Below are 14,034 nucleotides of genomic sequence, written 5' to 3'. Positions count from 1 at the left end.
TCCATCCTCCTGCGCACAATTCTATCCATAGCTCACGCCTCGCAACCATACAACATTGTTGGAACCACTATTCCTTCAAACATACCCATTTTTGCTTTCCGAGATTATGTTCTCGACTTCCACACATTCTTCAAGGCTCCCAGGATTTTCGCCCCCTCCCCCACCCTATGATCCACTTCCGCTTCCATGGTTCCATCCGCTGCCAGATCTACTCCCAGATATCTAAAACACATTACTTCCTCCAGTTTTTCTCCATTCAAACTTACCTCCCAATTGACTTGACCCTCAACCCTACTGTACCTAATAACCTTGCTCTTATTCACATTTACTCTTAACTTTCTTCTTTCACACACTTAACCAAACTCAGTCACCAGCTTCTGCAGTTTCGCACATGAATCAGCCACCAGCGCTGTATCATCAGCGAACAACAACTGATTTTGTGTGATCGGGGCCTGAACATGGTGGTTTAATTTGTTTATGGATGGGGTTGTTAGGGAGGTAAATGCAAGAGTTTTGGAAAGAGGGGCAAGTATGAAGTCTGTTGGGGATGAGAGAGCTTGGGAAGTGAGTTAGTTGTTGTTCGCTGATGATACAGCGCTGGTGGTTGATTCATGTGAGAAACTGCAAAAGCTGGTGACTGAGTTTGGTAAAGTGTGTGAAAGAAGAAAGTTAAGAGTAAATGTGAATAAGAGCAAGGTTATTAGGTACAGTAGGGTTGAGGGTCAAGTCAATTGGGAGGTAAGTTTGAATGGAGAAAAACTGGAGGAAGTAATGTGTTTTAGATATCTGGGAGTAGATCTGGCAGCGGATGGAACCATGGAAGCGGAAGTGGATCATAGGGTGGGGGAGGGGGCGAAAATCCTGGGAGCCTTGAAGAATGTGTGGAAGTTGAGAACATTATCTCAGAAAGCAAAAATGGGTATGTTTGAAGGAATAGTGGTTCCAACAATGTTGTATGGTTGCGAGGCGTGGGCTATGGATAGAGTTGTGCGCAGGAGGATGGATGTGCTGGAAATGAGATGTTTGAGGACAATGTGTGGTGTGAAGTGGTTTGATCGAGTAGGTAACATAAGGGTAAGAGAGATGTGTGGAAATAAAAAGAGCGTGGTTGAGAGAGCAGAAGAGGGTGTTTTGAAATGGTTTGGGCACATGGAGAGAATGAGTAAGGAAAGATTGACCAAGAGGATATATGTGTCGGAGGTGGAGGGAACGAGGAGAAGTGGGAGACCAAATTGGAGGTGGAAATATGGAGTGAAAAAGATTTTGTGTGATTGGGGCCTGAACATGCAGGAGTGTGAAAGGAGGGCAAGGAATAGAGTGAATTGGAGCGATGTGGTATACAGGGGTTGACGTGCTGTCAGTGGATTGAATCAGGGCATGTGAAGCGTCTGGGGTAAACCATGGAAAGCTGTGTAGGTATGTATATTTGCGTGTGTGGACGTGTGTATGTACGTGTGTATGGGGGTTGGGCCATTTCTTTCGTCTGTTTCCTCGCGCTACCTCGCAAACGCGGGAGACAGCGACAAAGCAAAAAAAAAAAAAATATATATATATATATATATATATATATATATATATATATATATATATATATAATTTTTTTCTTTATTATACTTTGTCGCCGTCTCCCGCATTAGCGAGGTAGCGCAAGGAAACATGAAAGAATGGCCCAACCCACCCACATACACATGTATATATATAAATGCCCACACACGCACATCTACATACCTATAGATTTCAACGTAAACACACAGACATAAACATATGTACACATGTACATATTCATACTTGCTTCCTTCATCCATTCCCATCACCACCCCGCCACACATGAAAAACAGTACCCCTTCCCCCTGTGTGCATGAGGTAGCACTAGGAAAAGACAACAAAGGCCACATTTGTTCACACTCAGTCTCTAGCTGTCATGTGTAATGCACCAAAACCACAGCACCCTTTCCACATCCAGGCCCCACAAAACTTTATATGGTTTACCCCAGGCGCTTCACATGACCTGGTTCAATCCATTGACAGCACATCGACCATGGTATACCACATCTTTCCAGTTCTCTCTATTCCTTGTATGCCTTTCACCCTCCTGTATGTTCAGGCCCCGATCGCTCAAAATCTTTTTCACTCCATCCAACCATCTCCAATTTGGTCTCCCACTTCTCCTCGTTCCCTCCACCTCTGACACGTACATCCTCTTTGTCAATCTTTCCTCACTTATACTCTCCATGTGACCAAACAATTTCAATACACCCTCTTCTGCTTTCTCAACCACACTCTTTTTATTACCACACCTCTCTCTTACCCTTTCATTACTTACTTGATCAAACCACCTCACACCACATATTGTCCTCAAACATTTCATTTCCAACACATCCTCCCTCCTCTGCACAACCCTATCTATAGCCCGTGCCTCGCAATCATATAACATTGTTGGAACCACTATTCCTTCAAACATACTCATTTTTGTTCTCCAAGATAACGTTTTCGCCTTCCACACATTCTTCAACGTTCCCAGAACTTTTGCCCCCCTCCTCCACCTTGTGACTCACTTCAGCTTCCATGGTTCCATCTGCTGCTAAATCCAGTCCCTGATATCTAAAACACTTCACTTCCTCCAATTTTTCTCTATTCAAACTTACCTCCCAATTAACTCGTCCCTCAGCCCCGCTGAACCTAATTACCTTGCTCTTATTCACATTAGCTCTCAGCTTTCTTCTTTCACACACTTTACCAAACTCAGTCACCACCTTTTGCAGTTTCTCACTTGAATCAGCCACCAGTGCTGTATCATCAGCGAACAACTGACTCATTTCCTAAGCCCTCTCAACCACAACAGACTGCATACTTGCCCCTCTCTCCAAAACTCTTGCATTCACCTCCCTAACAACCCCATCCATGAATATACATATTCGCCATTTCCTACATTAGTGAAGTAATGTTAAAAGCAGAGGACTGAGCCTTAGAGGGAATATCTTCACACGGCCCCCTTCTCTGTTCCTTCTTTTGGAAAAGTAAAAACTGGAGGGGAGGATTTTCAATCCCCCACTCCCTCCCCTTTTAGTTGCCATGTACGACACGCAAGGAATACATGGAAAGTATTATTTCTCCCCTATCCCCAGAGCTAGCGCTCTCTCTCTCTCTCTCTCTCTCTCTCTCTCTCTCTCTCTCTCTCTCTCTCTCTCTCTCTCTCTCTCTCTCTCTCTCTCGTTGCCTTGCACGACACGCATGGAATACATGGGAAGTATTCTTTTCCCCTATCCCCAAGGATATTATTATTCATTTTATTATATTTTCTTTTCACTGATTAATTCTGTGGTCTCCTGCTGCGACTTTCAGTCATTGTCACAGGATGTTTGGTATGTGAACAGGTTTTTATTGTAGATTACTTGAAATCTATGATATCCTTTGTTTTGCAATAATTTGTGTAATCCATGTTCTGTTGCTCTGGAGGAGCATTTTATTTCAGATATGATAATTTTTGTTTTTAAAAGTACTGAGAGAACTAATATTAGTCATATATGCAGCTTCCTCAGACACAGTAGGCATAAGATTTGACACTCAGTGTTCAGAGTAGGTGATAGCACTGCTTCATATGAAATGCTTACATACCTGCAACTTTAATCAGTTGAAAGTGGTGCTGTTTGCAGATAGAACTGAACAGGCTATTAATTTACTCAGTTCAGGATAAGGCATCAGATCTTGTCCAACTGAATGTAAATGGCACTAGTATATGGGACTTGAGCACCTTGGGATGTAGTACATGACTGGGAGTCACCAAGATTGGATAAAATGGAGGATATTAATCCTCAGTCATATTGTATGAACATTCATAATTACCTTTAAGTCAGCTGCTTAGAAATGAGAATGTTGCTCTTCCAAATGGTGGAGCTTACTCTGCTAACTTTCCAGTAGGAAGTTTTTGGGAAAATGCCTTAAAGATTATATTTTTCATGTCCATACTTGTGGACACTGATTATAAAGGGGTTAGATGTTAAGGTAAGGACCCCACCCTCACAAAAAGTGATCGCTGCTTTATTACACTTAGAAATGGCTGTGGATAGTTTGCCTGCAATTTCCTCTAACAAGTATGATGCATTTGATCCGTAGAGTTGGGATAAGATGTGATAGACTGAACTTTGTGAAAAAAGTATATTGTGTTGAAGGGATCTGGAACATACTGTTGAACAGAAAATCATTAAGCCAGGATTTTTTAAGGCTGTTACTTCTCATTCGTTCCTTTTTCTTTTTTTTACTTGTACATTGTTTCCCTCATAAGTGAAGTGGCACCAGAAACAGACAGAAAAGGCCCCACTTGCTTATATCCATTCTATAGCTGTCTTGTGTAATGTACTCCTTTTATTAATAGTATTTAATTTTCTTGCCCGTTTGCAGTTTCCTGTTTCAGTGAGGGCTAAGAAGAATGTGTGAAAGGAGGAAGTTAAGAGAAAATGTCTCTACAGACACTGCACTAGAGTTACCCTTTGCCAGTGGTCTGTTAAGGATGAGGCACTAAAAGCTAAGAAGTGGTACTGAAGTACACTTATGGAGACTCTATTGCAGTGGCCAAATGTTTTATTGATGTCAAAACACATATTCCATTTTATTTGCTAAGAAGTTAAAACAACTTCTTTGGCTGTCGTTTTGATATAAAAAAGGGTTGTTTAGCTCCTGAGATTGCCTCACTATGACCTCCCTGTGTGTACCCACTATATGCAAATACACATAGTTCCTCATGTAACTACTTTTCAATTGCTCCCTTGAGGGAGTTGTGGTTGGAACAGGCATCAGAGATATAGATAAATAGTCAGTGCATGGAAATATTTACAGGGAGGTCATGGACCCTCCTGCCCTAGATTAACCCATCTAGCCCAGCTCAGATGTGAAGTGCAGTTTTGAAGCTGCTGGAGCCCCAAAATGGGGTGCTGGGGGTACATAACTTATTGTTAGCTTTGCATTTAAATGTATAGATGAGAAATATTCAATGGACTGTGTGCAGCTTGTGTTTCCGTACATCTCAGATTTTGTCACCATACTTAAAAAACATAAAGATCTAACAGACAAACCCAGAGGAGGGAATGAAAAATGGTACTGAAGAAAGAGTGTCAAGCTATGGAAAGAGGATGGAAGACAGAAGAATGAGGAGAGTCTTCATTACAACTTTAAAGTCTCTGAAACCGACTGACATTAGCATTTCTTAGAATGAAGCAGAGAAAAAGGATCAAGAGATTGTAGCAAGTAACTTGACAAGGGACTTATTTGAAGTGTTGATATAGTAGTAGAGTGGTGTTCTTTATTAGATGGGTAGTGGATGAATGGAATAAACTGATTATAAGATTGTAAATAATAATACAACATTCAGAAGTTTGAAAAGTGTTATTATGAAGTTCTAGAGCTGGTGTCCTATGAATGTGAAACTCCCTTCCCTTACATTACAGACAGATAATTAGAAATACATAATCACACATAGAAAATGACAAGTCTTTGAAAAGATGGATAGAACATTTTAAAACTATAATATGAAATTAGCAAGAAAATTATTAGAAAACTTGTGAAGTTCCTGTATAGTTTAAGAGTAGTGAATGAACAGTATAAACTGGGTTATAAACTGATTTTGTTGTAAAGTGGTGCATGAATGGAATAACCCAAATGAGGAGACTGTGAATGCAAACAGTAAATAAATGTCTAAAAAGATGATAGTATGATGATAAAGAAACACTAAGAGCTGGGGCACCACAAGTTTAGAAGTCCCCCCTTTTACTAATATGTTAGTAACAAGGTTTACTTTGCTTAAATGAAGTGTGCATGGCAGACTGCAGATGAATCTGTGGAGGTTAGCTATGAATGGGAGTCTCTGGTTTCACTACATTATACATGACAGAGTGGATGTACACAAGTGAGGCCATTGTTCATTTTTTTCCGACTCTGCCTTGCTAAAGCAGGAAAGATAATTTAAAAGAAAGGAAAAATTGGTTTGGAAGACTGTTTCTAGTAATAATCTAACACCTAATTTTATTTCATGAATAATTTGATTTTTGTGGAACATGGAAAATCTTTACCACAGAAACCTTTCAGTAATGTTTATGCAATGAAAGTGTTCAGCAGCGTCCCATAATTTGATATTATTTTTTTCTTTTCCCACCTAGGATCCTGCTGGCAGGTACATTGTCTTGTACACCTTTATTGCACGTGATGAAAATGATGTAAGTGTAGAGCGAGGAGAGTTTGTAACTGTGTTAAATCGTGAAGATCCAGATTGGTACTGGGTGCTAAGGTCGGATGGACAAGAAGGATTTGTTCCATCTGGGTTTGTGTACCCAGCCGATGTTATACAAGGTGAGTTGTTGTATGGAATTATGTACTTATCAGCTTATATTTGTTATACATGAAGCTTTCTTTTATACGCAGTTGCTTTCCTGCCTTATTGAGGTAGCACCATGAGCAAATAAACTTCAGTTTCATTTCCACACATCCATTCTCTAGCTTTCATGAATAACGTACTGAAACTAGAGCCTACCACCCTCAGTCAAACCTCTCAGACTATTCCATGGCTTAACTGCATGATATTCCCTGGTTCATCCTGCTGACAGAATATTGCCCCATAAACCACATTGATCCAATTCGCACTTTCCTCACCGTTCTTAATTTTCATTTCCAGAAACTTCAAAACCTCCTTCACTCCATATTTTCATTTCCTTCGTGTTCAGTGACCCCCCCCCCCCCCCCCCCCCCCCCTTCCCCTTGCTCCTTCGACTTTTGACATGCAGACCCTCTTAGTCATTCTCTTTTCACTTATCTTGCTCATGTCTGAAACATTTTAGTTCATCTTGCTCAGGTCTCTCAGGCACACTGCACGTAATTCTGTACCATCTCTCTTATACTATCATTCCATATATGATCAGCCCACCTCGTACCACATCTCATCCTTAGCATTTTATTTCCAACACGTCCACTCTCTGCCTTTCTTTTGTGTTCAAGGCTTAATACTAATGTCCATATAACTTGGTCAGGACTAATGTACCCATTTTTCCTCTGACTACACTGACCTCTTCTTCCACACACTCTTTAATGCACCCAGAACCTCAGCCCTCTCTCCTTCCTGTGAATTACTTTGACTCCCATGGTTCAGTCCACTGCCAGATATAAAGGTAGCTGTTCTTTATAGTTAGTGCATCTGGTGGTATAAGATAGTGAATTTATGCAGAGAAAATATGAATTTTTTATATTCCAAATTTCAGAAATACCATACTTAAATAATGGAAGTGCGTAAAAAACTCAGTTTGAGAAATATGGAAAGTAAATTGGCTTTTCAGTTGTATTTGAATGCAGTACAAAACATTGCTTTTGAAAAACAATTTTGTGAGTTTTTGTTTTTTTTATATTTCAAATAACTTAGCTGTGGTTTTGGTACATTACTCATAACAGCTTGAGAATGGCTCTGAGTGGATGTGGCCTTTCTTCCTCTGTTCCTGGCACTGTATTGCTAATACAGGAAATTATGATTAAAGAAAAAATCCTGGGATGTGGTATTTATGGAAGAATGGGATTTTGTTAAGGAAAGATATATCTGAAATGATTCACTTCATACAAAAATTTAATTGATTAGATAGGGTCACACAGAACACTGATGGAGAATATATTCAAAGAAAGAGAATCGAGAGAAGAAATAGAAAAAGGTAGGTTAGTGAAAGATTTCCTTGAAAGAGATTATTGTTCCTGTCTGCAAATGTGTATAGAAAGATATTCATAGATAAACTAATTACTAGGAGAAAGTGTCATATCCCTCAAAATTCATCTTGTTGAAGTTGCTTGATAAATTTATTTAACTCAACAATTTCGAAGGTATCCATATAATGCAAATAGATCACATCAGGAGTTATTTCATCCATACTAATATGTGGAGATTTTGTAGATATTTCTGCACAATGCACAAAACTTGCCACTTCATGTTGTATCATTAATTTAACATGCTGTGAAAAATTTGATATTGATTATTGTGTTTTGTCTTATATAGAAAATATCATGCTATACAATATGTGATTCATTGATAATCTTTTTATAACAGCAAAATTATTAAAGTTCATAAAATTACCTGCCGCTCTAGTCACTAGCAGTTTGGTCAGGGTTAGAGAAGCATGGGCATCACTGCCTCCAGCTTTGTTGGAAACTCCTTTTCCTTCCTCACCTTGAGTAACATTCGGCACGAAAGAGCCAATATCCATAAAATCACTCTCCACATGCTCAGACGATAGATAATCTTCAAGTAATTCAGTATTATCTTCTGATTGGTTTGCTAAATCTAGCTAAAAGCTTATAAGTTTTCTTCATTGAAAACTTAACAAAAATGTACTGACATTGGCATGGTGGGAGGTTAACAGACTGAAGGGAGAAATTTTTGTGCTGGAGGTAGAAATTATTCTGCACTGCTGCATTAGCCACCATCCAGGCTCACTGCATGGCCTTGAAATAAAGGTGCCACTCTTGATGCATAAATATCCATCCAGAGGAAGTTGCTTGGCTTGTGTAAATATTCTTCAGGAGTGGTTAAGGAGTTAGTGTTTGTTTTAGTTGTGTAGATGCATTAGTAATATTTTTATGCCATCATTTTAACATTCAAATGCCGTACATTAATGTACATGATGCAAATAGTCATTAGAGACATTGTCGGACTTTCCTTGCTTGTTGTTATGCCACAAGTGAAAAGTCACCTTCATTGAGGTTGTAACATCAGAGTACAGTCTTGTTGAAGAAAGCCTTGAAACTGCAGGAACCCCAGAAGAAGGAATTCTAGGGTTATGTTGTTATAAATGACTATAATAGTAATGATTTTCCCTCTAAGGCTCAGTCATCTGTTCTTGAATCTATTGCAGGAAATGGTGATTATGTATGAAAAGGAAATAGTAATGACAGTGACAGTAATATAGTGATAACAGTATTCCTGGGGATAGGGGGAGAAACAATACTTCCCATGTATTCCCTTTGTGCCACAAAAGGTGACTAAAAGAGGTGGGAACAGGGACTGAAAATCCTCCCCTCCTGCTTTTTCCAAAAGGAACAGAGAGAGGGGCTAAGTGCGGATTTTTCCCTTTTAATGCCCAGTTATCTGTTCTTGATGCTACCTTGCTGGGAAATGGCAAATTTTAAAAAAAAAAATGATGATGACAATGATAATAAAGATAATTATTAGAAAAATTATGAGAAACTTCTTTGCTTTTGATGATATGAGTGTATATAATGGCAGAAAACTTGTATGACGTATTTTTATTTTTGTGGACAGTAGAACTTTTAGCTAAGTGCCAGTGGAACCAGTCCTGGGAAAATTATAAGTGGAATGCCCATATTTGTATTATGGATCTTCTCATTTGCGATTGTAATACAGCAATCTCTTGTGAAAGCATGCTGTGCAATTTTATGTATTTTTTTTTTTTTTAGAAAAGTTAGAGCACATCACTCATATATTTCACTTGAATTGTATTCTAATTTGTCTACACTACAATAATATGAAAGTTTAGGGTTATACACACTGTAGATATGATGACAGAGAAGACTTGTATGATAAATGTTTTCACTTTTGTTGGTAGTTGATTAGTTAGCCTAGTGTCCATGGAACATTACAGTAAATTGAATGCCCTCTTTCCTGTCATGGGTCTTCATGATTGCTAAAGTATCACCAAGTCTCACTTGATAATTTGATGCACATTCTTATGTTCCAGAGTCCATACTTTCATGTTTATTTTTGTAGTTTCTTAACTTTAGTGTTTCGTTAATATGAACAGGATGACTCGCAAAGTAATTCTCCTTTCACATAAAGTTCAGTTTCCTTTATTAAGAATGTTCTGTACAATAAATGTACACTGTTGCCTGTTAGTACTTGAAAATGAAGAGATGCCTGGTGACTAAAATGCTTGGAGAGGAATATGTTTCTTCCACCCTAATTCAAGTGTTTTGAATGACAATATAATATAAAATGAAAATAATTTAAATTTTGTAATAATTTCAGATCACTTGGAGCAAGGTGGTGGAACAACTGGTGGGGGCGGTGGGGGGGTCATGGTGGGCACAATACATGGTGGATTGGGAAGTGTTGGGGGACACCAGCTGGGCTATGGGGCCTCCCAGCATCACATAAATCCTGGGAATAGTGATGACCTCCGGTTTCATGGCTCAGAACTAGTCATGCTCTATGATTATAAGGTATGTTTGTAGTGGTATTATTTTAACGATTGCTTTAGTATATGATATTTTAGATATTACATTTAATCAAATGTTAGAAGTATGCATTAGATGTGAATAACATTGTCCATGTTCCTTGTTGTACATTGTCCTTAATTATTTGGCTACAATGACCTATTTACATTATTATACATATCGTTGCAGCTCACCACAAAATGTGACAAAAATCAGTGATGTATGAAAAATGGTTTGAACAGCCTATGTGGTTAACCAACACAGACACAACAGTGACTTATTCACTATCTCATGCTACCCATGTGTTGCTTTATTCATATGCTTATTCATTTTTTTTACTTTTGTTTTAATCATAATTTAGGTAAGTTATGGATATCATGTAGGTGCCATTAGCACACAGTAGGTGCTGCTGTCTACCAGCACCAAGTTATTTGTCCCAACCAAAACGGTGACTTATTCTCCAGCTAATGATGCAGTTGCCACCAACACAGCGATTCATTTTTGATTGTTCTTATTTTCCTTGTTTTGTCTAATGTAGGTAAGTTATGTATGTTAACATCAAGATATGCTGTGTAATTGTAGGAAATATATATTATAATTGTTCAAAAAAGAGGATAAAATTTCGGGGAGAAGAGAGTGGTGAGAATAAGTGAGCTTGGAAAGGAGACTTGTGTGAAGAAATACCAAGAAAGATGGATTGTAGAATGGCAAAAAGTAAAAGCAAATGAAGTGTGGGGAGTGGGTGAGGATTGGGATGTATTTAAGTGATGCAATGATGGCATGTGCAGGAGATGCATGTGGCATGAAAAAGGTGGGAGGTGGCCAATTAGAAAGGGTATTGAGTAGTGGGATGAAGAAGTAAATTTGTTAGTGAAAAAGGAAAGAGAGGCATTTAGATAGAATTTACAAGGAAGAAGTGCAAAGGACTGGGAGATGTATAAGAGAAAGTGGCAGGAGGTTGAGAGGTATCTGCAAGGGCTGAAAAAGAGAGCAAGTGAGAGTTGGTGTGAGAGAGTATCATTAAACTTTAGGAATTTATTCTTCCTATATATTACACGAAAGACTAGAGAACAAATGGGAACATCAGTGAAGGGGGAAAAGATAACGTGTTTTGGTTGAGGTGGTGTGCAAATTGAGAGTCAGGATAAGTGGTTTGGTGAAGAGAGAAGAGGTGGTGAAAGCCCTGAGGAAGATGAAATCTGACAGTGGTGGGGGTGGATGTTATTGCTGTTGAATTCATTAAGAAAGGGGATGTCTGTGTTGTTGATTGATTGGTGAGGATATTCAGTGTATGTATGGATCATGGTGAAGTGCCTGAGGATTGGTGGAATGCATGTATAGTGCACTATACAAAGGCAAAGGGGGGTAAAGGTGAGTGCTCAAACTACAGAGACATAAATTCTTTAGGTATACTTGGAAAATTGTATGGGAGAAAATTGATAGAGAGGGTGAAGGCATGTACAAAGCATCAGATTGGGGAAGAGCAGTGTGGTTTCAGAAGTGATAGAGGGTGTGTGGATCAGGTGTTTGCTTTGAAGATTGTGTGAGAAATATTTAGAAAAACAGATCTGGAGAAGGCATATGATAGGGTTGATAGAGATGCTTTGTGGAAGGTCTTAAGAATATATGGTGTGGAAGGTAAGCTGCTAGGAGCAGTGAGAAGTTTTTATCAAGGGTGTAAGGCATGTGTATGAGTAGGAAGAGGAGAGTGATTGGTTCCCAGTGAAAGTCGGTTCACGACAGGGATGAATGATGTCACCATGGTTGTTTAATTTGTTTATGGATGGGGTGGTTAGGGAGATAAATGCAAGAGTTTTGGAGAGAGGGGTGAGTATGCAGTCTGTTAGGGATGAGAGGGCCTGGGAAGTTAATCAATTATTGTTCACCAATGTTACAGCACTGGTGGCTGATTTGAGTGAAAAACTGCAGGAGTTGGTGACTGAATTTGGAAAAGTTTGTGAAAGGTGAAAGTTGAGAGTAAATGTGAATAAGAGCAAGGTTATTAGGTTCAGCTGGGTTGAGGGACAAGTTATTTGGGATGTAAGTTTGAATGGAGAAAAATTGGAGGAAGTGAAGTGTTTTAGATATCTGGGAGTGGACTTGACACCAAATGGAACCATAGTAAGTCATAGAGTGGGAAGGGGGTGAAGGTTCTGGGATCAATGAAGAATGTATGGAAAGAGAGAACGTTATCTCAGAAAATGAAAATGAGTATGTTTGAGGGAATAGTAGTTCTAACAATATTATGTGGTTGCGAGACATGGGATATAGGTAGGGATGTACAGAGGAGGTTGGATGTGTTGGAAATGAAACGTTTGAGGTCAATGGTGGTTTGATGGAATAAGTTTTGAAAGGGTAAGAGAAATGTGTGGTAATTAAGAGTGTGATTGAAAGAGCAGAAGAGGGTGTGTCGAAATGTTTTGGACATATGGAGTGAATGAGTGAGGAAAGGTTGACAAAGAGAATATATGTGTCAGAGATGGAGGGAACAAGGAGAAGCAGAAGACCAAATTGGAGGTGGAAGGATAATGTGAAAAAGATTTTGAGTGACTGGGGCCTGAACATGCAGAAAGGTGAAAGTAATGCCTGAGTAAAGTGAGTTAGAACGATGTGGTGCCCTGGGATCAACGTGCTGTCAATGGAATGAACAGGGCATGTTAAATGTCCAGGGTAAACCATGGAAAAGTCTCAGGGACCTGAGTATGGATAAGGAGTTTTGGTTTCAGCGCAGCATTACACATGACTGCTAGAGACTGAGTGTGAGCAGATGTGGCCTTTTTTCATCTGTTTCCTGATGCTACACTTGCTGACACATGGGGTGGCAATGCTGTTTTCTGTAGGGTGGATGGCGCTGGGAATGGATGAATGCAAGCAAGTATGAATATTCATTTTTTTTTTATTATACTTTGTCGCTGTCTCCCGCATTAGTGAGGTATCGCAAGGAAACAGACAAAAGAATGGCCCAACCCACCCACATACACATGTATATACATAAACACTCACACACCCACATATACATACCTATACATTTCAATGTATACATACATTTACATACACATGTACATATTCATACATGTTGCATTCATCCAATCCTGCTGCCACCCCGCCACACATGAAATGGCACATTTACTCTCAACTTTCTTCTTTCACACACTTTACCAAACTCAGTCACCAACTTCTGCAGTTTCTCACCTGAATCAGCCACCAGCGCTGTATCATCACCGAACAACAACTGACTCACTTCCCAAGCCCTCTCATCTACAACCCCCTACTTGCCCCCCTCTCTCCAAAACTCTTGCATTCACCTCCCTAACAACCTCATCCATGAATAAATTAAGCAACCATGGAGACATCATGTACCCCTGCCACAAACCAACATTAACTGGGAACCAACCACTTTCCTCTCTTCCTACTCATACACATGCTTTGCATCCTCATTAAAAACTTTTCACTGCTTCTAGCAACTTGCCTCTCACACCATATACTCTTAATACCTTCCACAAAGCATCTCTATCAACTCTATCATATGCCTTCTCCAGTTCTATAAATGCTACATACAAATCCATCTGTTTTTCTAAGTACTTCTCACATACATTCTTCAAAGCAAACACATGATCCACACATCCTCTACCACTTCTGAAACCACACTGCTCTTCCCCAGTCTGATGCTCTGTACATGCCTTGACCCTTTCAATCAATACCCTCCCATAAAATTTCCCAGGAATACACAACAAACTTATACCTCTGTAATTTAAACTCACCTTTATCCCCTTTGCCTTTGTACAATGGCACTATGCATGCATTCCGCCAATCCTCAGGCACTTCACCATGAACCATACATAC

General features: G+C 39.3%; 1 protein-coding gene across 5 annotated transcripts in view; it reads left to right on the top strand.

Moving 5' to 3' along the window:
• Dlish (Dachs ligand with SH3s) overlaps nucleotides 1–14,034 on the top strand; it is a 133,673-nt gene that overhangs the window by 91,834 nt on the left and 27,805 nt on the right. For all 5 annotated transcript variants that reach the window (XM_071675970.1, XM_071675952.1, XM_071675938.1 and 2 more), the window contains 2 exons: nucleotides 6,150–6,339; nucleotides 10,004–10,197. In XM_071675970.1, coding sequence (XP_071532071.1) covers nucleotides 6,150–6,339; nucleotides 10,004–10,197 — 384 coding nt within the window. The remainder of the gene's footprint in view (nucleotides 1–6,149; nucleotides 6,340–10,003; nucleotides 10,198–14,034) is intronic.

Source organism: Panulirus ornatus, chromosome 2 (genome assembly GCF_036320965.1).
Source record: "Panulirus ornatus isolate Po-2019 chromosome 2, ASM3632096v1, whole genome shotgun sequence".
Classification (NCBI taxonomy): Eukaryota; Metazoa; Arthropoda; class Malacostraca; order Decapoda; family Palinuridae; genus Panulirus; species Panulirus ornatus.
This window is presented reverse-complemented; position numbering and strand designations above follow the sequence as displayed.